This window comes from Bos grunniens, chromosome 5, assembly GCF_055505025.1.
Source record: "Bos grunniens cultivar Pamir isolate PY7600 chromosome 5, Bosgru_T2T1.0, whole genome shotgun sequence".
NCBI lineage: Eukaryota > Metazoa > Chordata > Mammalia > Artiodactyla > Bovidae > Bos > Bos grunniens.
The window spans coordinates 52,578,388-52,603,805 of record NC_141169.1 but is presented as its reverse complement, the minus strand read 5'-3'; the positions used below and the strand labels follow the sequence as shown (position 1 = coordinate 52,603,805).

The following is a 25,418-nucleotide window of genomic DNA, read 5'->3' as shown; positions in this document are numbered from 1 at the left end:
CATGCAGCACATATATACAAATTTCAAGGGGTGAGAATCAATTAAAAAAAAATCTAAAAATCTCCCTAGAGAGCAAAAGTAGAAAAAGACTTGAAAAACACTGCTCTATGTAAATAAGCATTAGCAAATTCTGCAGTAAGTTAAAAAAAATTCAAAACTCCTTTGACATCCTTTAATTGTTGCTAGGTGATTACAATCAGTCATAGGAATACATTATAGAAATTCCCCAAAATGAGTTATGAAATGCTTGTTGATAACTGTGCAGTGTCTAGTATATACACCTGGAAATAACTGAATATTTTTAAATTAATGAATGGTTCACGGTCAAAAGGTAACAAATGTTTCATAATTTTCATCTCTTTTTTTTAAGCACATAACTATGCAATAATGATATAACTTCATCCAGTGAGTATCAAAACCAACACCAGAAAACTATACCCACCTAAAATAGTAAGATTCACTCTTCTCTTAGCAGACTTGCTTTGAGTTTATTACAAAAACAAAAAATTCCTGAAAGCAGGGAAAGAAGCTACAGTAAAAAATCTAAGAGAAAAAAGAGACTTTGCAAGAAGAAATACTCATAAATGGAGCAGGGAGCTGGGGGCAGGTGGCACAAGGCATGGGCATAAGAACATTCAGAAAACATATTTTTTTTTGCATGGTATGCATTCAAAAAATTAAAAGTATAAAAGAATAAGATTTTGCACAAGTTTGGGCAATAAAGGTGAAGAAATCACCCAACCCGTCTCCTCCAAAAAGAGCAAAAGAACACAAAGAATATAGAAAAATATTAGAAGACAAGTTCAGGAGGTCAAACAGCCAAACAATAGGAAATCCAAAAACTGAGCGAGGAGGAAAAAAGTGAAACTGGACAGAGAGATAGGAGCACTACTTAAATACAAAAAAAAAAGTGAAACTGGACACAGAGATCGGAGCACTAGTTAAATAAAAGTGAAAGTAAGATTATCTTTTAAAACTTAAGTCTAGCTTGAAAAGATTCACTCAATAATTAAAAGGACAAAACCTAGATATATATTGGCAATTTTTTTTTTTTTAATTTAAGGTGACCCAGGGATTGAACCCAGGTCTCCTGCATTGCAAGCAGATTCTCTACCATCTGAGCCATCAGGGAAGTCCTAAATTAAAAGAAACTATGTTAAAAGGATTCAGGTACTCCACACCCACCATCACTCCACCACAAACAAAAAAGAAAAAAAGAAAAATTACCCATAGCTAGTAAAAGAACAAACGTGGTTGAAAACACACATTGTCTGGAGTTCTGAAGCTGTGCTCCTGCATATTATATGCAAATGCACTGATCAGGCAAAATGTAAACTACTGGTAACAGCTCCAAGTGTTAATCCTTTATAAAGAGCTCTCATAAAACAGGGTCACCTAATAAAAACTGGATAAATTACATGAAAACGCAATTAATAAAAAAAATCAACAGTCAATAAACCAATAAAATTTAATCTTTAATAACCAAAAATCAAAAATTAAAACAGGATGAAATTGACAAAAATTAGTTAGAATGATAAATCTCAAGGACTCCAAATTGGTCTGGCCAAGTGTTGACAATAGTATGTAAGCTCTTTGCTGATGGGAATATGAATAGGGATGTTTGTAATTTTTCAATAATATCAAAATGCACACATTTTAACGTGCATCATGTTAATAAATCAATCTGCCTGCAATACAGGTTCAATTCCTGGGTGGGAAGACCACTGGAGAAGGGATAGGCTACCTACTCCAGTATTCTTGGGCTTCCCTGGTGGCTCCAGCTGGTAAAGAATCTGCCTGCAATGCAGAATACCTGGGTTTGATCCCTGGGTTGGGAAGATCCCCTGGAGAAGAGAACAGCTACCCACTCCAGTATTCTGGCCTGGAGAATTCCAGGGATTGTATATAGTCCCTGGGCTTGCAAAGAGTCGGATAAGACTGAGCGACTTTCACTTTCACTTCGTGAATATATTACATATATTACATCATTTTAATTTTATCAGTGCTTCTTTTATACTTTACAAATATTCTAAAATGAACACGTTATTTTTATAGTTAAAAATATCATTTTTAAAACATGTTAAAATTTAAGCCATTTGAACTAGTACTCGATCACTGCAAATTTAACCTAATAAATAGATATGGGAAAAAGCAACTGCACATATAAATGTTTATTGCAGCTTTATTTTTACTAGAAGAAAAATAAACAGCTCTACTATCCAATTATATAGTATGTTTAAATAAATATTTTCACAGGAAAGATGAAGAAGTGCTCACAATAAGAAAGGAGAAAAATCTATGGATACAGTATATTCCCAATATTATATGAATAATATTTGAAAGTTAATAATTATATATGTATAGGATTACAGGTGTTTTAAATTTTCTTTTTTATATTTTATACATTTTCAAATTTTCTCTGACAACAGTGAGACACTCTATGTTCTGAAAAACTACAATCTATAAACATTAAATTTGAAAACCATGTAAATGGAAAATATACAGTGGATGTGACCAAGGTTTAAAAGTTATCTAAGGTTTTCAAACATCAATGAAAGAAATATTAAACTGTCAAAGGAATCAATGAATAAATCAAATATTAGAAAATGAAAATAATTCAAACATTAACTATCCATTAACAGAAAATATAAATTAAAATATGAATAAGAGACTATGTCAGGACCTTCTACCTTAACAAAGATATTGATTTGTAGCCAATATTTTCAGACTGGTGAGAAGCAAAGTCTTATATACCTCTGTGAAGGAATAAAAGGTAATTCGACAAAATGTATAAATATTCGTGCAGCAGCTACCTGTCATTTTCTTTCAACATGTATCTTTCTATATTCCTGTCTGTATTGAAGTGGGTTGAAAACTTATACTAGATTCTTCCGACTTTCTTGCCAGCTGGCTTCTGGTTAGATTCTGCACACGGTAGTGTGGCAGCCACAAAGATGGATGCTTAGTTCTCCCTCAAAAGTACCCATTGCAAATAACATAGTTGAGTGATGGCCTCCAGTAACTCCACCTGTGGATCTGTGTCAAGACCACACTTCATTTGGGCGGCAAGCAGGCAGTGACACAACAGCCCTTTATGGGACTCCCTCCAATGGGCAGCCTTTGCTCCAGGACTCAGAATTGGCCTGGCCAAGACATTTTCAAAACTGGGCTAAAGTTTAGGGTTCTTCCTACTGAAGCCTCCTTCCTTCTTTCTCTTCTTTCTCTTCTTTCACAGGTGTCAAGCCTTCCTCCTGGTCTGAAGACTCACCCCATCTACTCCTGCTCCCTCCCTCTTTATACTTCAAAGGTATTTCCCACAATAAACAATCATGCACATTGAATTCTGTCCTGGAGTCTGCTTCTTGGAGGAAAGTGCTCTTAAGAAAGAGGGAGTCCAATTTTTTCTCCAGCTTCTGGCTTCAGAAGTGCTAAGGGAGATTGTGTGAATGTCTGTTGACTTCAGCAGCATTTGCTGAGAGTTCAGCAGCATTTGCTGAGAGCCCAGCAGTGCTGGAGGCCCGTGGGCTCTTGGAATCTCGAGACAGAATTGGTTTCAGGCTTCTGGCTTAGAAGCAATGGAAGTGATTCCCAAAGCACCAGCAGTGCTTCAGCAGTCTCAACAGTAAACACTATAAGTTGGAACTCTGGGTAACTCTGGGCTTCCCTGGTGGCTCAACTGGTAAAGAATCTGCCTGCAGTGTGGAAGACCTGGGTTCAGTCCCTGAGTTTGGAAGATCCCCTGGAGAAGGCAACAGCTACCTACTCCAGTATTCTGGTCTGGGGTAGAGAAAGGAACAGCTACCCACTCCAATATTTTGGCCTGGAGAATTCCGTGGACTGTATAGTTGTATAGTCCATGGGGTCACAAAGAGTCAGACACTACTGAGAGACTTTCACTTCACTGGGTACTCCATTTTCCTTTTTGCTCTCCCATCCTTATGGGCAGTTATAGCTTTCTGTAGTTAACCAATGTCTGGATAGTAACATTTTCAACACTGTTGTAATCAGTTCCTTATTTTAAACCACTTACTGTGATTTCCTTTTTACTGAGTGAATGCTGAATGACACAAAACTAATCATTTTATTCTTTTTCACCTCAAAAGTTCTCACTTGTGTTAACTATGTAAATAAATTTAAAGTGAACAAAATGCATTAATAAAATTTAATTAATTGATAACTAAAGGAGTACGTCAAGGCTGTATATTGTCACCCTGCTTATTTAACTTATATGCAGAGTACATCATGACAAACACTGGGCTGGAAGAAGCACAAGCTGGAATCAAGATTGCCAGGAGAAATATCAATAACGTCAGATATGCAGACGACAGCACCCTTATGGCAGAAAGTGAAGAGGAACTAAAGAGCCTCTTGATGAAAGTGAAAGAGGAGAGTGAAAAAGTTGGCTTAAAGCTCAACATTCAGAAAACGAAGAACATGGCATCTGGTCCCATCACTTCATGGGAAATAGATGGGGAAACAGTGGAAACAGTGTCAGACTTTATTTTGGGGGGCTCCAAAATCACTGCAGATGGTGATTGCAACCATGAAATTAAGACGCTTACTCCTTGGAAGGAAAGTTATGACCAAACAAGACAGCATATTAAAAAGCAGAGACATTACTTCGCCAACAAAGGTCCGTCTAGTTAAAGCTATGGTTTTTCCAGTAGTCATGTATGGATGTGAGAGTTGGACTGTTAAGAAAGCTGAGCACCGAAGAATTTATGCTTTTGAACTGTGGCATTGGAGAAGACTCTTGAGAGTCCCTTGGACTGCAAGGAGATCCAACCAGTCCATCCTAAAGGAAATCAGTCCTGGGTGTTCTTTGGAAGGAATGATGCTAAAGCTGAAACTCCAGTACTTTGGCCACCTCATGAGAAGAGTTGACTCATTGGAAAAGACCCTCATGCTGGGAGGGATCGTGGACAGGAGGAGAAAGGGACAACAGAGGGTGAGATGGCTGGATGGCATCACCAACTTGATGGACGTGAGTTTGAGTGAACTCTGGGAGTTGGTGATGGACAGGGAGGCCTGGCATGCTGCAATTCATGGGGTCGCAAAGAGTCGGACATAACTGAGCGACTGAACTGAACTAAATTAATATTAATATCAAATATAAATAAAAGTTCTCACACAAATGTTTTTATATTAATATTAACAAACAAAACAGTCTCAAAGAAATCTAACAACAAAGATTTTCTTATGTAATTTAGGGTACATTATTACAATGTTTTTTCATGTCCCAATTAAAAAATGTTTTATTGATAGTTTTAGATATATAAAAAATATATCTAGATATATATTTAAATATATAAGGGCTTCACTGATAGCTCAGTTGGTAAAGAATCCGCCTGCAAGCAGGAGACCCTGGTTTGATTCCTGGGTTGGGAAGATCCCCTGGAGACAGGATAGGCTACCCACTCCTGTATTCTTGAGTTTCCCTTGTGGCTCAGCTGGTAAAGAATTTGCCTGCAATGTGGGAGGCCTGGGTTCTATCCCTGGGTTGGGAAGATCCCCTGGAGAAGGGAAAGGCTACCCAGTATTCTGGCCTAGAGAATTCCATGGACTGTATAGTCCACGGGGTTGCAAAGGTCGGACAGGACTGAGCAACTTCCACTTTCACTTTAGATATATAAGTAAATACACATCATTTGTTGCTATTTTGTTGCTGTTCAGTCACCTTCAGTAGCCAAGTTGTGTCTGACTCTGCTACTCTTATGGACTGCAGCACACCAGGCTTCCATGTCTCTCACCATCTCCCGGAGTTTGCCCAAGTTCATGTCCAATTGAATCAGTAATGCCATTCAACTATCTCATCCTCCGTCACCATCTTCTTCTGCCTTCAATCTTTCCCAGCATCAGGGTCTTTTCTAATGAGTCAGCTGTTTGCATTAGGTGGTCAAAATATTAGAGCTTCAGCATCAGTTCTTCCAAAGAATATTCAGGGTTCATTTCCTTTAAGATTGACTGGTTTGAGATGGTTTCACAGTGAATTCTATCAAAAATTTAGAGATGAACTAACATCTATCCTACTCAAACTCTTTCAGAAAATTGCAGAGGAAGGTAAACTGCCAGACTCATTCTATGAGGTCACCATCACCTTTATAACAAAACCAGACAAAGATGCCACGAAAAAGAAAACTACAGGCCAATATCACTGATGAATATAGATGCAAACATCCTTAACAAAATTCTAGCAAACAGAATCCAACAATACATTGAAAAGATCATACATCATGACCAAGTGGGCTTTATCCCAGGGATGCAAGGATTCTTCAATATTCACGAATCAATCAATGTGATACACCACAGTAACAAATTGAAAGATAAAAATCATATGATTATCTCAATAGATGCATTTGAATCAGTTCTAATGAAGTAAATGAAACTGGAGCCTATTATCCAGAGTGAAGTAAGTCAAAAAGAAAAACACCAATACAGTATATTAATGCATATATATAGAGTTTAGAAAGATGGTAACAGTGATCCTATATGCGAGACAGCAAAAGAGACACATATAAAGAACAGACTTTTGGACTCTGTGGGAGAAGGTGAATGTGGCATGATTTGAGAGAATAGCATTGAAACATGTATATTACCATATGTGAACTAGATCGCCAGTCCAGGTTCAGTGCATGAGACAGGGCGCTCAGGGCTGGTACACTGGGACACCGTGAGGGATGGGATGGGGAGGGAGGTGGGAAGGAGGTTCAGAATGGGGGACACATGTACACCCATGGCTGACTCACGTCAATGTATGGCAAAAACCACTACAGTATTGTAAAGTAATTAGCCTCCAATTAAAATAAATATATATATGTTGATGTATGGCAAAAAAAGTAATTAGAAAAAAATATATATATATATATATTTAAAAAAAGATTGACTGGTTTGATCTCCTTGCTTTCCAAGAAACTCTCAAGCGTTTTCTCCAGCACCACAGTTTGAAAGCATCAGTCCTTCGGTGCTCTGCCTTCTTTATTGTCTAGCTCTCACATCCATACATTACTACTGGAAAGACCATAGCCTTGACTATATGGACCTTTGTTGGCAAAAGAGATGTCTTTGCTTTTTAACAGTGTCTAGGTTTGTCACAGCTTTCCTACCAAGAAGCAATTGTCTTTTAATTTAGCATTTATTGCTAATTATAGTACTAAGTGGGGAAAAAAGATAAATTTGAATATGTACTTATCATATATAGCCTGTAGAGTTTTATTCAGAAAAATATACTTGGGGCAAATTGTGAACCTGTGAACCAAAGTGCATGTACAATAATGTCCACAGTATCATTGGCAATAACAGCCAACAACTGGAAAAACCCATATGCCCACCTCAGTAAAAGATAAATGCATCACATTCTTCTCACACAATGGACTCCTATGTCACAATGTGGATGAATCTCAAGAAAAAAAAATGTTGAGGGAAGAAGCAAATAACACTTTTATTTTTATTTTATTTTATTTTATTTTTATTTTTTTTTAAATTTTATTTTATTTTTAAAGTTTACATAATTGTATTAGTTTTGCCAAATATCAAAATGAATCCACCACAGGTATACATGTGTTCCCCATCCTGAACCCTCCTCCCTCCTCCCTCCCCATACAATCCCTCTGGGTCGTCCCAGTGCACTAGCCGCAAGCATCCAGTATCGTGCATCGAACCTGGACTGGCATCTCGTTTCATACATGATATTTTATATGTTTCAAATAACACTTTTAAAAATACCTAACATGATCCCAATTTAACAAAATCAAAAAACAGACAAAATAACCCTCTACAGTTAAGCATAAGAAGACAAGGAGAGGTACCTCTGTGGGCAAAGGGTTGTAATCAGGAAGAGGGATAAGGAACTTTGGGGGGCTGGTAATATTTTATTCACTGTCCTGGTTGGTATTTTACAACAATTGCTATCTTTATAATTGTTATTTTGAGTGTACATATGTGTTTTGTGCATTATTCTGTATTCATGAGATATCTTAATATTAAAAAGAGGAGAAAACTCAGGATATTAAACTCCAGGAAAACCGCAACTTTATCTACATCATTTAAATCAGAATCACCAAGACCATGGTCACAAAAGAGTTGGGCATGACTCAGTGGTTAAACAATAACACTACCAGCCCAGAACCGCATAGTCTCTCACCTAGTCCATGTCAATAAATGTACAAATAAATAACAACTGAATGAACAGAATGCTCTCAAATATGTCTAATGCATTCATAAATTAAATCAGATGAAAATATGCCCACATGCCATCTAATTAATTCTATGTGCACGAATTATGGGTAATTTGATTTCTCTTCTTGATATTTTTCTTTCTTACCAAAGCTTCTCAAATAAACATGCATTACTTTGAAAATTCAATGAAATAAATAATAAAACGTATTGTTAAAAGTCGAAAGTACAGTCAGTTAATGTTATGGCCATTTTTCTTTCTCTTAGGCCTTTAATCTAATTGTTCTTATAAACAAGGCTCTTGAAACACTATGAATTATAAATCAGGGTTCTTAAATTTTGGTGTACATCATAGTCAACTGCAAACCAGCACAAGAGAACATAGTAACATCCTAGCTAAATTAGATCAAACAATTTTAACTGAATATGACCCCAAAGGATCCGCTCCAGCCACATCCCCTGTTTAACTGCACACACCATCCTCCCTGCTTTATGTCCTTGAGACACAGTGATCTTGTTTTTGCTCCAAAGCATTCTCTTCCTTCGTGTTTTAGCACCTTTGCACAGGCTACTGATCCTACCTGGATGCCAGCTCCTGCTCTCCATTTAGGCCTTAATTCAAATGTCTCTTCCCTAGAAAAGACTTTCCTGATTGCCTTCCACCCATTTTGTATATTATATACTCTTATCCTGAATATCTCTAAATACTTTAATGCAATTTATAATTAAATATCTATTTTCTCAATTATCAAATTAGTGTTTTTCACACCTACTATTTTGTAAGTTCCACAGAGCATGAAACAAGCTTGTGTTGGTCACTTATTAACCTCCAGAACCTGACCTAAAACCCAACACTTAACAAATACTCAATATGTATTTTGTACATTTTAAAGTGAGAAAAGGAGGTCACAAAATTTTATACAGTTTTTGAAAGCGTAACAGTGGTTATTTTGGAACATGAAATCATGAATGACTCTTATTTCTGCCTCTTTTGCTTATCTATATTTTTAAAATATCAATTATTGTTGTTGTTCAGTCACTCAGTTGTGTCCAACTCTTTGTGACCCCATGGATGACAGCATGCCAGGCTTCCCTGTCCTTCAATATCTCCCAGAGCTTGATCAAACTCATGTCTATTGAGGCAGTGATGCTATCCAACAATCTTGTCCTCTGTTGCCCCCTTCTCCTCTTGCCTTCAACCTTTCCCAATCAGGGTCTTTGCCAATGAGTCAGCTCTTAAGTGTCAGGTGGCCAAAGTACTGTTGTTAGTAAATATTTATTGCTTTGGAATTAAAACAAATTTTGTTTTAATGAAAAAAATATATTTTGTTTATTGGGTAACTGGTTGGACACATAAATAAACTATCAAATGAACCAACAAATAAATCAAGAACTACCAAAAGGAAAAAACTAAATGGCTGCTCTCTCATGTAGGCTTTAGGCTGAAAATCACAGTTTAACTTTTTTTCTGAAAAAATTTCATTTAATCAAAAGTTCCAACTCATATTAGTTATCACCTAATATGACACCGAAGGATAACATATAATTAAATGAACTGGCAAAACCAATACAATATTGTAAATTAAAAAAATAAATAAATAAAAAAATGTGTGTGTGTTTAACTCTCATCTGTGTATCAGTTCAGTTCAGTCGCTCAGTCGTGTCCAGCTCTGTGACCCCATGAATCGCAGCACGCCAGGCCTCCCTGTTCATCACTAACTCCCGGAGTTCTCCCAAACCCATGTCCATCGAGTCGGTGATGCCATCCAGCCATCTCATCCTCTGTTGTCCCCTTCTCCTTCTGCCCCCAATCCCTCTCAGCATCAGGGTCTTTTCCAGTGAGTCAACTCTTCGCATGAGGTGACCAAAGTATTGAAGTTTCAGCTTCAGCATCATTCCTTCCAATGAACACTCAGGATTGATTTCCTTTGGAATGAACTGGTTAGATCTGCTTGCAGTCCAGGTGACTATATCCCACACTAAATACAGATCACTTTCCAACTCAAACAGTCAATGATGATTCGTTCTATCTAAATTTAGTTTAGATATGATGGGTATAGGAAGAAAAGGCAAGAAAACAGTCTTCTAAGATTATGACTGTTTTTCTATTGGGAACTTGGCATTTCCTCTCTGATCTCCACTATCTGAAGCTATACCTGATGTAATTTCTTCCAAGGGGAAATAGTGCTTATACTTTTTGATTGGCTGTCACAATGCTCTGAGTTAATCACTACACCCTTCCCAAAATGCCCAGCCTGAAACAACTGTGAGAATTCAGGACAGAATATCTGTGGAGATTTGTCTGTGGGTGAGGGACTTTTAGTGGCCAAAGCTCAGAAGACTTTATTAAGCAGGCAATGACATTTTCTGATTTTTAGATATCTCATTTTTCAGATACAAATGCTCTAGATTTCTACAGTGTTTCTACATTGTGTTAAAAAAACAGAGTAAAACTATTCTGCAATTGGTTGCTCTTGAGAACACAGTGCTATTGCACTGGTATTTGGAAGAGCTATTTCTTTTGTTGTTTCATCTCCTACACTTACCTGTTCTGTAATGATCTCATCTCGTACCACTCTCTCCCTTACATACTCTGCTCTATGCACAGCAGCCTTGCTACTCGTCATTCTCCAGGCATGCTCCTATTTGAAAGCATTCATACTTATTTACTGCTCTGCCTGGAACATCCTTCCTTCAGATATTTTCACGGCTAGTTCCACTGGAAACTTTAAGTCTTACCCAAAGGCCTTATTTAAAACTACAATCCATCTTGAACAATTCTCATACCTCTTTCTTCCTTTCTTTTTTCCATAGCATTTACACTATAAAACTGGTTTCCTTTTTATTCCATCTTCCCATCTCTAAGACAAAAACTCCACAAGTACAACATTTTTGCCTCTTATATGTACTGCAATATTCTCAGTCCTTATTGTGGGTACTCGAAAACTATTGAGTAAAACATATTTTCCATCAGAATTATTCACTTATATTCCTGTGAAAACTACCAACAGACTCTTTGAGTCTAGCAATCCTGGTTCCCAGAAAGGGAAAGTGTGTACAAGGGGAAACAATAAGAATCTTACTAAACATACAGCTTCAATTGCTGCCTACTCAGAACCATATAGGACTCTTTGAGAGTCCCTTGGACTGCAAGGAGATCAAACCAGTAGATCCTGAAGGAAATCAACCCTGAATACTCATTGAAAGGACTGATGCTGAAGCTCCAATACTTTGGCCACCTGATGTGAACAGCTAATTCATCGGAAAAAACTCTGTTGCTGGGAAAGATTGAAGGCAGAAGGAGAAGAGAGTGACAAGGATGAGATGGCTGAATGGCATCAGTGATTCAATGAACATGAACTTAGGCAAACTCTAGGAGATGGTGAGGGACAGAGAGGCCTGGTGTGCTGCAGTTCATGGGGTTGCAAAGAGACAGACACAACTGAGCAACTGAAAAACAACAGCCCCATAGACGAGCAAGGAAAAAAAAGGGACTTAAATAGTGATGAGGTTAATGACCTCACTGGTCACAAGGAAGAGGGTACTTGCTGGACAACTACCCTCTGTACCAGTTCTGTACCAGGACAGAAGAAAATAGGTTAGGTTCTCATATCGTCCACTGAGGTATTTCTTGGCAACCCCAATGCCCAGTTACAACCATAAATTTTTAATTTTGTAAGTACAACAACCCCAGAATTAAGAGCAAAATAACACAGAGCTTAGAACCCTTAGCTGTGAGGTCTAGGTAAATCATCAAGGTAAGCCTTCTAGCTGAATAGGAAGGAAATAGGAATCTAATGGCTAAGGAAGTGGGCAGATAATGAGTATCAGCTAAGGCCTTGGTATCAACTGCATTAGTGATGGCCCCACAATTCCTCCTCAAGTAAGTGTTTTTGGAAATTGTAACCAACCAGAATCTTTGATAAGCTTTGCTTGGACAGAGTAAGTTTAAATAAGAAGCAAGCAGCTCTAAGGGGTAAAAGAAGTGGACTGCATGATACGTAGCTGTTGGTTCACTACCAAGACCCTTTTTATCAGCAGTGCACCTTACCCACACTTGCTGTGAATGGTAGGAGATTACAATTCACAGCCCCTCCCTTGTTTAGAGCTCTACCACCTGCTAAAGAGAAGCTTTTAATATTCCAGGAGGGTTACTCCCTACCGTGTTTAACATGTCAACAGAGAGTGCCAAATGGACACAAATGTAGAAGAGGCTCTTTATCTCACTTCAAGGAGGGAATCAACTCTGTGAAGCAATTTATGTTTTGAGCCACCTGAAGGACTTGACCAGGCTATTCTCCAGCTGAGACCCTATTTGTGCTCAACTTTTGTCCCCAACTCTATCCTGCTGCACTTGCTCTCCACCTCCTGAGAGTATTCTTTCTGTAAATCACATAAATAAGAATTCCTCACTTGGCTCTGATTTTAGAGAAGCTTACCTATGACACATGCAAATCAACTCATGAAGAATGAATTCTAAATATAGGCCTTAAAAACTCTCACAATATGATTCCAATAAACATTAGCTCACAAAATTTTAAAATCACAAAACCCTAAAATAAAGTACGATGAGTGAGAGTCATGAGGAGGAAATCGTAAAAATTTCATAAAACAGAAGCCTCAAATTTTATATGTGTGACATTTGATATATAATGTATAAAAAGAAATAGAAACTAAGCAAATAAAGAACAAAATATATCAAAAGCCAAGTCAATTTGTAAGAAAAAAGAGTTTTTAGTAACATGTAATAGATGAAATTAAGACTCCGTAAATACATGGAAGAGCAAATTAGACTGAAGAGAACACATTTTTGGTAGGAAAAAAAAGATTTGAATTAATACTGCAGAATATAGCACAGAAAGACCTGAAGGTGCAAAATATAAGAGACTGAAATACATGCAGTACAGAGAGGGGAAGCTGACGTACATATAACCATAGTTCTAGCTCAGTAGAGATACAGAAGGAATATCTCAAGATGTAATATCTGAAATTCTTTCAAAGGTCATGAAAGACACCAATCCACAGGAAGTCAACTAAATCCCAAATAATACAAAGAAATTCACTACCAGATATTTGTCATGTCACATGGAATGAGACTTCCGAGATTTGATTTCTTCTCCCAACAGTTACACTAGCTAGGCAATTTGGGTCAAATGATTTAACTCTTCTTTGCCACAGTTTCTGATCTATATAACAGATAAAATAATAGTAGCTACATTATAGATTGTCATAAGGATTAAATGAGTTCATATCTACAAAGCTCTTAAAACAGAGCTGTTGGATTTTTAATATTCATCTGTATTACTTTTACCTTGAATGCTCACACAGTGTGCTCTGGATCAGAGACAGATTTCTTATTAATTATCTCACAATAAAAAATGAAAATAAGCAAACAGGCCTCCTTTGCCCTAAACCTAACCTATGATGAAAGCCATGTGGTCTGTGGGAGATAGAGACTTCACTCTTAAAGAGCACACACAAACTCCCACATGTTCTGGCACCCAGTGCAGGAGTAGTAATTTGAAAGAAGCCTGAGCTAGACCTAGCAGAGTTGCCTGGAGAGGCAGGGGCTGGTTGCAATTCACCCTGGGGACATAGACATTCACAGTAGCCATATATGGGAGCTTTCTACCGCATGGACACTGCTGCTTGCAGCTGCCATCGTGGGATCCTCCCTCTGGCTCATTAATGCCAAGACCTGGCCCCATCCAACAGCTTCTAGACATCAGTGCTGGAAGTTCAGTTCAGTTGCTCAGTCATGTCCAACTCTTTGTGACCCCATGGACTGCATGCAGCACACCAGGCTTCCCTGTCCATCACCAACTCCTGGAGCTTGCTCAAACACATGTTCATCAAGTCAGTGATGCCATCCAACCATCTTATCCTCTGTCGTTCCAGTGCTGGAAACCTCAGGCCAAACAACTAACTGTTTGGGAACACAGTCCCACCCATCAGCAAACAGACTGCCTAAAAACTTCCCGAGTTCACAGCCACCTCTAAACTCAGCACTTCCAAAGGGTCCATAGTACCAGAAGGCCAAGACCCAGCTCCACCCACCAGTAGGCCAGCACCAGCAGCTCCCACCAGGAAGCCTGCACAAGCCTCTAGACCAGCCTAATCTATGATGGGGCAGACAGCAGATAAGACAGCAGTAAGAAAATCACAATTCTTCGCCTGAGGACATAGTCCACCTCATCAGGCCAGATGCTACCCTGGGACCAGTGGGGACCCAGCTCTGTAACTAGCAGGCCAACACAAGCTTCAGGACACCATGGACCACATATGCAACTGAGTCAAGAACCAGACCCCTGTCCACCAATGATCTGACACCAGCTCTGGGATCCCTGGAACCTGAAGCCAGGCTCTAGGACTGATCTTACTACCTGCCAGTAGTCTGGCACTGACTCCAGGATTCAGATTCATTCACCAGTAGTGGGTACGATAGTCCCAGAGTCTTCTGGACTCTGACTCCAACCACCAGTGAGTTAGTATTAGCCTCAGGGCATCCTGGGATTCTGCAATCAGCTGCCTCCTGATCAGGCCCCACTAGCAAGGCAGGGTCTGATAATCATCTGGGCCAGAAGCCAACAAAACCCACCAGACTGCCTACACAGTCAATCTGTCACAACAGAAGGACCTAGACAGCCCTCTTAGAGGGAATCTCAAGAGCATATAGCTTAGATAACAAGAGAAGAGTGTGCTGCTGGGTGTTTTGATTTTTTTTTATACAACTAGAATGAATAATTCTAAAATTTGTATTGAAACACAAAAGATCCGGAATACCCAAAGGAATCTTGAATAAAAAGAACAGAACTAGAGGTGTCACACTTCCTGATTTAAGACTATGCAACAAAACTATAGCCATCAAATTAGGATGGTACTGGCACAAAAACAGACATATATCTATATCAATAGAACAGAATAAACAGCCCAGAAATAAACCCATGCACCTCATGGTCACTAATCTATAAAAAAGAGGCAAGCGTATGTAATGAAGAAAAAATAGTCTCTTCAATAAGCAGTGGGAAAACTGGACAGCTACAAGTAAAGGAACAGAATTAGAAATTTTTCTCACATCATACATAAAAATAAACTCAAAATGGATCAAAGACTAAATGTAAGATCTGAAACTATAAAACTCCTAGAAGGAAACATAGGCAGAATACTCTTTGACATAAATCATAGCAATATATTTCTGAATCTCTCTTAAAGAGCAATGGGAGCAAAATCAAAAATAAACAAATGGGACCTAATTAAACCTAAAAGCTTTTGCACAGCAAAGGAAGCCATCAATAGAACAAAAGACAACCTACTACATGGGCAAAAACATTTGCAAATGATATGATAGATAAGGGGTTAATATTCAAAATATATAAACAGCTCATACGACTCAAAAAAATACAATTTGGTTAAAAAATAGGCATAAGTGAATAGACATTTTTCTGAAGGAAAACACACAGATGGCCAAGTGGCATATGAAAAGATGAACATCACTAATCATCATGGATATGCAAAGTGAAATCACAATGAGATACCACCTCACACCTGTCAAATGGCTATCACAAAAATGATCACAAGTAATCAATGTTCACAAGGATATGGAGAAAAAACAACCTTTGTACACTGTTGGTGAGAAGGGGAATGTAAATTGGTGTACCAGTATGGAAAACAGGATGGAATCTTTCCCCAAAATGGAAAAATAGATCTATTATATGATGTAGCCATTCTATTCCAGGGTATTTTACCAATATAGTCAGAGAAAACTATAATTTGAAAGGATACACGCTTCTGAATGTTCATTGCATCACTGTTTACAATGGGCAAGTTTTGAAAGCAACCTAAATATCCATAGAGAGATGAATGTATAAAGATGTGGTATGTATGCACAATGGAATACTACTGAGCCATAAAAAGGATGAAATTGTGCCATTTGCAACAACATGGATAGACCTGGAGGGTATTGTGCTTAGTCAAATATGTCAGAGAGAGAAAGACAAACGTTGTATGTTATTAAAATAAACAAATGAATATGGTAAAACAGAAACAATCTCTTAGGTATAGAGAATAAATTAGTGATTAATAGTGGAGAGAGGAAAAGAGGAGGGGAAAAATAAGGGTTGGGGATTAAGAGACACAAACTATTATGTATAAAATAAGCCATAAGGATATAGTATATAGCACAGGGAATGTAGCTAACATTTTATAATAACATTAAATGTAATATAATCCATAAAAATTTTGAATCACTGTGTTATATACCAGAAACTAATCTAGTATTATAAATCAACTATACCTCAATAAAAAGAAATAATTGAAAAACTTTCTTAGTACTACTTTGAAAACCCATTTGACAGAATCCGGCAAGACTGAAGATATGCAATGCCCCATGACCTAGAAGTTTATTCATTGGAATGTGCCTTTGAGACACCCTTGCACATGTACAACAGGAAAGATACACAAGAATATTCATAGAAACTTAGTTCATAATGACAAGAACACAAAATATTCATGTATGGACTGTAACCTCCAGGTTCCTCTATCCATGGGGATTATCCCAGCAAGAACACTGTAATGGGCTACCATGCCCTTCTCCAGGGGATCTTCCCAACCCAGGGATCGAACTCAGGTCTCTTGTATTGCAGCCAGATGCTTTACCAAAGAACCACTAGGGAAGCCCAAGAATACTGGAGTGGGTAGCCTAACCCTTTTCCAGGGGAACTTCCCAACCTAGGAATAAACTGGGGTCTCCTGCAATGCAGGAGAATTCTGTATCAGCTGAGCTACCTGGGAAGCCAAAAAAAAAAAAACAGAGCAACATTAAATAATAAGAATATTAACCACAGGTATTTACCATCAAATGTAATGAATGTCACAAATATACTATTTGGCAAAATAGCAAATTATAAAAACACAGTATAATACTATTATGTAAATCAATAACAAAATTCAGCAGCATGTCATGTGGATATACACAGATACATGGTAAAATTATAAATAAAAGCAAAGAAATTATAAATACAAAGTTTAGAATAGGGATTAGCTTAGGTAAGGAGGCAAAGAAATGAAATTAGAGTGGAAGACACATGTTCAAAAGAATTAGAAATGTTACATGTCTCAATCGGGTGATGAGCACACTTGTGTTCTTTTAAGAATATGTCCTAAATATTCAGTTCAGTTCAGTAGCTGAGTTGTGTCCAACTCTTTGTGACCCCTGAACCGCAGCATGCCAGGCCTCCCTGTCCATCACCAACTCCCGGAGTCCACCCAAACCCAGGCCCATCGAGTTGGCGATGCCATCCAACCATCTCATCCTCCGTTGTCCCCTTCTTCTCCTGCCCTCAACCTTTCCCAGCATCAGGGTCTTTTCCAATGAGTCAACTCTTCGCATGAGGTGGCCAAAGTATTGGAGTTTCAGCTTCAACATCAGTCCTTCCAATGAATACCCAGGACTGATCTCCTTCAAAATGGACTGGTTGGATCTCCTTGCAGTCCAAGGGACTCTCAAGACTCTTCTCCAACACCACAGTTCAAAAGCATCAATTCTTCGGCGCTCAGCTTTCTTTATAGTCCAACTCTCACATTCATACATGACCACTGGAAAAACCATAGCCTTGACTAGATGGACCTTTGTTGGCAAAGTAATGGCTCTGCTTTTTAATATGCTGTCTAGGTTGGTCATAACTTTCCTTCCAAGGAGCAAGTGTGTTTTAATTTCATGGCTGCAATCACCATCTGCAGTGATTTTGGAGCCCCCAAAAATAAAGTCAGCCACTGTTTCCCCATCTATTTGCCATGAACCAGATGCCATGATCTTCGTTTTCTGAATGTTGAGCTTTAAGCCAACCTTTGCACTCTCCTCTTTCACTTTCATCAAGAGGCTCTTTAGTTCCTCTTCACTTTCTGCCATAAGGGTGGTGTCATTTGCATACCTGAGGTGATTGATATTTCTCCTGGCAATCTTGATTCCAGCTTGTGCTTCTTCCAGCCCAGTTTTTCTCATGATGTATTCTGCATAGAAGTTAAATAAGCAGGGTTACAATATATAGCCTTGATGTACTCCTTTTCCTATTTGGAACCAGTCTGTTGTTCCACGTCCAGGTCTAACTGTTGTTTCCTGACCTGCATACAGGTTTCTCAAGAGGCAGGTCAGGTGGTCTGGTATTCCCATCTCTTGAAGAGTTTTCCACAGTTTATTGTAATCCACACAGTCAAAGGCTTTGGCATAGTCAATAAAGCAGAAATAGATGTTTCTCGAACTCTCTTGCTTTTTCCATAATCCAGCGGATGTTGGCAATTTGATCTCTGGTTCTTCTGCCTTTTCCTAAACCAGCTTGAACATCTGAAAGTTCACAGTTCACGTATTGCTGTATGTATATTAATTAAAATATTATGTACATGTCAAATAATATGTAAATAATACTTATTAGATGTAAAATAGTTTAAACAAAAGGAATATTTGCATAGAAAATATAAAAGGAAGAAAGAAAGGAAAAGGGGAAAGAGGAAGAGAAAATTTTCCTACATTCTTCCTCCAAAATATTCTTATAGGGTGGAAATGGATCAGCAAAACAATACAAAAGTCATTTCTATACTGCACTGGGTTTGGCACTTTGAGTAGGTTTTCTGAGTCAATCTCATATGTTCAAGAAACATTCTTTTTTTTTTTTTTTTTTTTTTGGCAAAAAGTAAGAAAAGATCTTTGTTTTGAGGTTAGCACAGAACAGAGCACAACTTATAAGTTCTTAAAAGCAGCTCTAAAAATTGTATGCAGTATTCACTATGGAGCAGTCCTTTTGATTGATTCTCTTAGAGACCCCACGACTTGGCTTTGGAGATGAGAAAACATCCTTATCATGAGCCCTTGTTTTGCTGGACTGACACTCACAATTACTATGAATCTCTCCCATTTCTCTCAATTCTATTTTTATAGACTGAGAAGGTACACTGGGATGACCATCCATGGGGACCATATGGATGATATGTCTTCTCTATTCAGTTCAGATCAGTCACTCAGTCATGTCCGACTCTTTGCAACCCCATGAATCACAGCACGCCAGGCCTCCCTGTCCATCACCAACTCCCAGAGTTCACTCAGACTCACATCCATTGAGTCAGTGATGCCATCCAGCCATCTCATCCTCTGTCGTCCCCTTCTCCTCCTGCCCCCAATCCCTCCCAGCATCAGGGTCTTTTCCAATGAGTCAGTTCTTCACATCAGGTGGCCAAAGTATTGGAGTTTCAGCTTTAGAATCAGTCCTTCCAATGAACACCCAGGACTGATCTCCTTCAGAATGGACTGGGTGGATCTCCTTGCAGTCCAAGGGACTCTCAAGAGTCTTCTCCAACACCACAGTTCAAAAGCATCAATTCTTCGGCACTCAGCTTTCTTCACAGTCTGACTCTCACATCCATACATGACCACTGGAAAAGTGGTGTCTTCTCTAGTGAAGTCCAAATCAGGGGGCTCGGCCCCAGTAGTTTGCCCCTTTTTAAAAGGTGAATATTGAAAGCTGCAGTTATAACTAGACATGGAACAAAGGACTGGTTCAAAATTGGAAAAGGACTATGTCAAGGTTGTATATTGTCACCCTGCTTATTTAACTTACATGCAGAGTACATCATGCAAAATACCAGGCTGGGATGAAGCACAAGATGGAATCAAGATTGCAGAGAGAAAATATCAATAACCTCAGAGATGCAGATGAAAACACCCTTATGGCAGAAAGTGAAGAAGAACTAAAGAGCCTCTTGATGAATGTGAAAGAGGAGCATGAAAGAACTGGCTTAAAACTCAACATTCAAAAACCTAAGATCGTGGCATCTGGTCCCGTCACTTCATGCCAAATAGATGGGGAAACAATGGAAACAGTGAGAGACTTTATTTTCTTGGGCTCCAAAATCACTGCAGATGGTGACTGCAACCATGAAATTAAAAGATGCTTGCTCCTTGGAAGAAAAACTATGACCAACTTATACACCATATTAAAAAGCAGAAACATTACTTGGCCAAAAAAGGTCCATATAGTCAAAGCTACGGTTTTTTCAGTAGTGTGAATGTGACAGTTGGACCATAAAGAAGGCTGAGTGCCAAAGAATCGATACTTTTGAACTATAGTGCTAGAGAAGACTCTTGAGAGTCCCTTGGACTGCAAGGAGATCAAACCAGTCAATCCTAAAGGAAATCAATCCTGAATATTCATTAGAAGGACTGATGCTGAAGCTGAAGCTCCAATACTTTGGCCACCTGATGGGAAGAGCTGACTCATTAGAAAAGACCCTGATAATGGGAAAGATTGAAGGCTGAAGGGGATGACAGAGGACAAGATCGTTGGATGGCATCACCAACTCAATGGACATGAGTTTGAGCAATCTCCAGGAGATGGTGAAGGACAGGAAAGCATGGCATGCTGTAGTCCATGGGGTCTCAAAGTGTTGGACAGGATTGAACAGGATTCAGTCAACAACAGGATTGTTGTTGACTGAACAACAACAATTTAAGGCTGCATTATTCTTCAGTTTGGTTCACTGTAGCCAATTTGGAGGCAGATGAATAATATCCTCCTTAACACCTTTTTAATATTATACCAGTAACCCTTATTTAAAAATTTTTAAGCTTTATTTGTGGATCTGTGAGCTATACTAAGGAAAAGAAGAAAACATGCACAGTGGGGCAAAAACAGGATTGTGAAATATGAAGAAACTTTTTATAAAATTCATATTTTCAAAGGTGACTTTTTTGTTTTAAACATAGGGGGGAAAGATTTATAAGTGTTTATAAGTGTCACACCACATCTTTCCCTCCCTGGCATACTTCTTCCATGTAATGCTAATTAAATGCACATGTGTAACTATTTTAAGTGTTAACAAAATTCAAGGCACGCTTAACTCTAATCAAAAATAAGAAAGTAAGTTGCTAATCTGTGGACTTTACAGAGGAAAAAGAACTAGATTGTAAAATCATATTTCACAGAAAAATCTAAATTGACTTTTCAGGTTATGAATACTTAATTACGGTAGGAACAGTCCAGAAATAGCCCATTTTAATTCATTTAGGAAAAAGTATTTATTCACTATGCTGAGTCTCACGCTCAGGAAAGAGAACAGAAAGAGGCATAATTTTGAGCTATCAAGCTTAACACACATAAATAAGACAAATATCCTCCCTTCCCCTGTTTCATGGCAGGATTGAACCTGCTTAATATCATACTAGCGGTAAAACCCAAATAGTGGCCAAAGATATACTCTGGCATGAAGAAATATGACCTACAAAAAGTACTGAAATTCACATGTATACATATTATTAAGATAAATATTATTAAAGGTGCTTTCATTATTGGATAATTACACGTTGAAACTCATCTTTGTTGCCTGTCAACTCAACATTTTAACATCTTAAAAATGGAAATGGTAGGAATAAAGCAGATTCACGGTTCTGTACTCTGAATATTATTTGCAGAAGTGACAGTAATCTTGGAAACATTTTAATACTCATTCATTCCCTATCAAAGCCATATTAGGATCTCTGCATCTTCACTTGAAAAGAACTGCAATGGGCAGACCCATATTTAGTAAAAGTAACTCACCAGTAAAGGCAGAACACAATAGTCTGTATTAAACAGAGTTTCCTTCCATAGACAGCGAGGAAGAAATGAGAAGAACTTACCTTTATGATGGTTTGCACTGGATACAACTTTCCCCCACAAGGTTATAATAAATATTATTATTAGCAGTTTTCCTTTTGTTGCTTTCTGTAAGTATCTCTTACTCATCCTGCAAAAAATGATAATAATAATAATAAAAATCTTAAGTATGTGAACCCACTGTTTTTCCACTATAATCATGGTACATTTACAAGTTCCTATGACATTTTAACACCTACATTTGCATTTCTTATATTAAAATACTGTTCTCTGCATATAAATTATGAACAGAAAAAAGATTAAAGTTTTCCAAACAAAGTACCTTGATACAATGCAAGTGATAAGAGAGGCCCTAGCTCTATCAACCTTGTTTCACTTAATGACAGCTGAAACCAACCAAAAAACATTACTATTTTTCTCTCCATATAAATATAGATTCATCTTTTTCAAAAAATTCAAGGCACAGCTGTTTGAATAATCTTTAAGTAAGTGATTTGTTTTACTTTTAAAAAATTCTTCTTCAAAGCCAAGTCAAACGGTCAGGGTAAACAGTTGAGATAAAACGCATTTGATGAATTCCTGCACAGAATAAAATCATTTCAAATCTACTATTTCTAATGTGCTTTTTAAAAGTCACTTTACTGTACGACATCACTACTGCTGAAACACAGGTGTCTTAATATTGTTGGAACCTACCATGCTGTACTTTATGAGTAGAAGAAAAATGAAATAGCAGAATGAAAAATAGCAAGTTAACATTTGCAAGTTGAGACTACAAAACAGGAAAACAAAGCAATGTTATAATAAAATAATAGCTACCCAAAACAAAAGTTTAGCACCTACTTTCTGTAGCACTGAATACAACATTATTTCAACTGTTCTTCAGGACAAATTGGGGATGTTGGTATGTCTATCCCCATTTTGTAGATGATGAAGGACAGAAATTACATTAAATATGTGTTTAATGATAGAGTGAAAACTCAAACACCAAATTGCCTTAATCTAAAATCTTTACATTAACTATTATATTGCTAAGGGGTAAGCAAAACATAAAATATAATCCATCCGCATTTTATTTATGAGGGAGATAAAATATACATCCATCACACTGTACCTCCCCAGATTCGATCTTGAATGGACAGAACTCCATTCTTATCTGACCTGCATTCTTGTCTTAGTTCCAGTGCAAGTTTGTGAGGTCGCTTCCTCACCTAGCCTGATTCCTCCTCCTGAGTCCTCCATGTTATCTTTTTGCTCACACCTTCACTTCCAAAACATTCTGTCTCCAAAAGTATGACTCTGTGGTAGCAATGATGACTGTATAATTTTGAAGAGGAGTCACTCATACCAATAAATGGATAAAAAATAAATTGATATTTTATGCATATTTAATACAGATACACAGTTACACTTCTTGGCCTGGAGAGATTGTTCACACTGATTCAGATGTTGAGGGGGCAGCAATGTGTGACTAAGAACACAGACTCCAGACTTACTCCTGAATCAGACTGTTTGGATTTGAGTCTGGCTCTCTTGGCTTCTGATTGAGTAATCTTGTGTGAGTTTCTGGATCTCCTGCTTCAACTTTTTCTTCTGTCATATGGAGTATGTATGTGAAGAGCCTGGCCCCATGGCTGGCATGTATAAGGGCTCAATGACTATGAGCCTGGAAAGTGTTCAGTCATTTGGATGTTTTGTTGTTCCTGGAGTACATGAGAGGCCCATCCATGCATGAGATGATTGAAGGGAATTTCAGTGGGCCCAACAGCTGCAAGTCCTCCATGGACCTTGGTCTTGTGACGTGTTTAGATAATGTACAAAGGAATAAGTGTTGACCTTTGGATTAGATGGCTTGGTTTAAAATCTGGCTTATTGCCTACTGTCTATATGACTTTATAAATTACTTAACTAAGTATTTTTGCAACCAAAATGAGAATAATATCTATCTCATAGTTGTTGGTACAAAAACTAAAGGAGTTAGTTCATGGAAAGAATTTACCACTACACATACAAGATAATTAATGCTCAATAGGTGTTAACCATTACTACGGCCATAACTTTGTTAGACCTGCATTTCCCAAATCTGTGTGTCCTGCGAGGCATCACTTCACAGAATGTTAATACAGTATTGAAAAACAAAGGGGGCAAGTAGATTTACAAAACTCTGGGTGCAACCAGATTTTTTGAAACAAGAGGCATATCTGAGTGTACAGCATTGTCTAGAAACCTTTCTTCACAGCGTAATACAGTATACTAATGTCCTCAGGAAGTATCTTAGAAAAACAATCTGGTTTAGGGATATTCAATCTCAAGTGCCCATTTAATTCCCATTTAAAATCTTCCATTCTATTACCTTTGTGGTTTTTTGGCACTCTTACTGTTAGCTTTGTTATGAGATTCTTCTTTTTCTCACATTTTTGCCACCATCTTGCCTCCTCTCCTACATCCAATCCCTGCAACAATATTGTACTGCATAACCTATAACAGAATGAACAGTTTAGCAAACTTCATCTGACAAGAAGAGCTGCTTAGCATAATTCTTGATAATAGCTTTCCCGTAGCAAATGGCCTCTGCTACAAGGTCAATGACCCATTGTATTTTCCCTATCATTGTTCCCTGACCACATGGCATGACAGAACTGACAACTGGTCAAACAGATAACTAGACATATGGAAACAGAAACACCCACAAAGTCACCAGGCTGTCAAACTGAAAAAGGAAGGAGAAAGGAGGTCAACATATGGAAGTCTGTAAAGACCCCTGCCTTTCCTCTCATACCACCCCTACCCCTATCCAGTCAATGACCACGTTCTGTCAATACTGCTTTCTGAATATCTCTTACTTATGCACACATCCCTGCTGCAATACTGCAGTTCAGGCCACCAAAATTTTTCATGGGCAACACGCAGCCTCCTAACTGGACTTCCTGCTGCCAGTATTGTCGTCCTTGGGAACCAAAGGCTGAATCTTTGTCTGCTTTTCATATGATTCTGTTTGTCATGTTTAGTACTTAGGAAGTACCTGATAAATACTGCTAACTGAGCGAAACGCATTCTCTATGTGTGCTGTGCTTAGTCACTCAGTTGTGTCTGACTCTTTGTGACCTCATGGACTGTAGCCCACCAGGCTCCTCTGTCCATGGGATTCTCCAAGCAAGAATACTGGATTGGGTTGCTGTGCCCTCCTCCAAAGGATCTTTCTAACCCAGGGATCAATCCCAAGTCTTCCGTGTTGCAGGCACATTCTGTACCATCTGAGCCACCAGGAAAACCCGTATAGCACACTCTATATTGTAGCCAAACATGTAACTATGATCATGAGACCCCCTTCATGTGATTGAAACCTTCACACGATTCTCTTCTAGGTTTAAGGGAAAGAAAAAAAAAAAAACAAAACTTGTACTGGTATCAGAGTTAAAAACAATAACTTTACTTTTTCTGTCTTTCTGTCTCCAATCTTACTTTACACCATTCTTCCCCAACTCTCTCTCCATGTACACTCATAGTCAATATTTTAACTCTACAAAATTTCCTCTACATCTTCCAGCTAAATCTCCATGTCACCTGAAACATGTTACCCACCTCCATGTGTCACAGACTCTTCAA

General features: G+C 38.2%; 1 protein-coding gene across 17 annotated transcripts in view; it reads right to left on the bottom strand.

Annotated features, from left to right (window-relative positions):
• TAFA2 (TAFA chemokine like family member 2) overlaps nucleotides 1–25,418 on the bottom strand; it is a 563,996-nt gene that overhangs the window by 146,129 nt on the left and 392,449 nt on the right. For 6 of the 17 annotated variants that reach the window (XR_015163864.1, XR_015163863.1, XM_086400261.1 and 3 more), the window contains one exon: nucleotides 21,836–21,942. Coding sequence is in view for 15 of the 17 variants with exons in the window: in XM_086400258.1 (XP_086256384.1) it covers nucleotides 21,836–21,942 (107 nt within the window). In the remaining 2 variants the exon portion in view is untranslated. Of the gene's footprint in view, nucleotides 1–16,963; nucleotides 18,181–21,835; nucleotides 21,943–24,165; nucleotides 24,291–25,418 lie in introns of those variants that run through there. The other 11 variants (XM_086400252.1, XM_086400251.1, XM_086400254.1 and 8 more) reach the window with 4 other exon arrangements.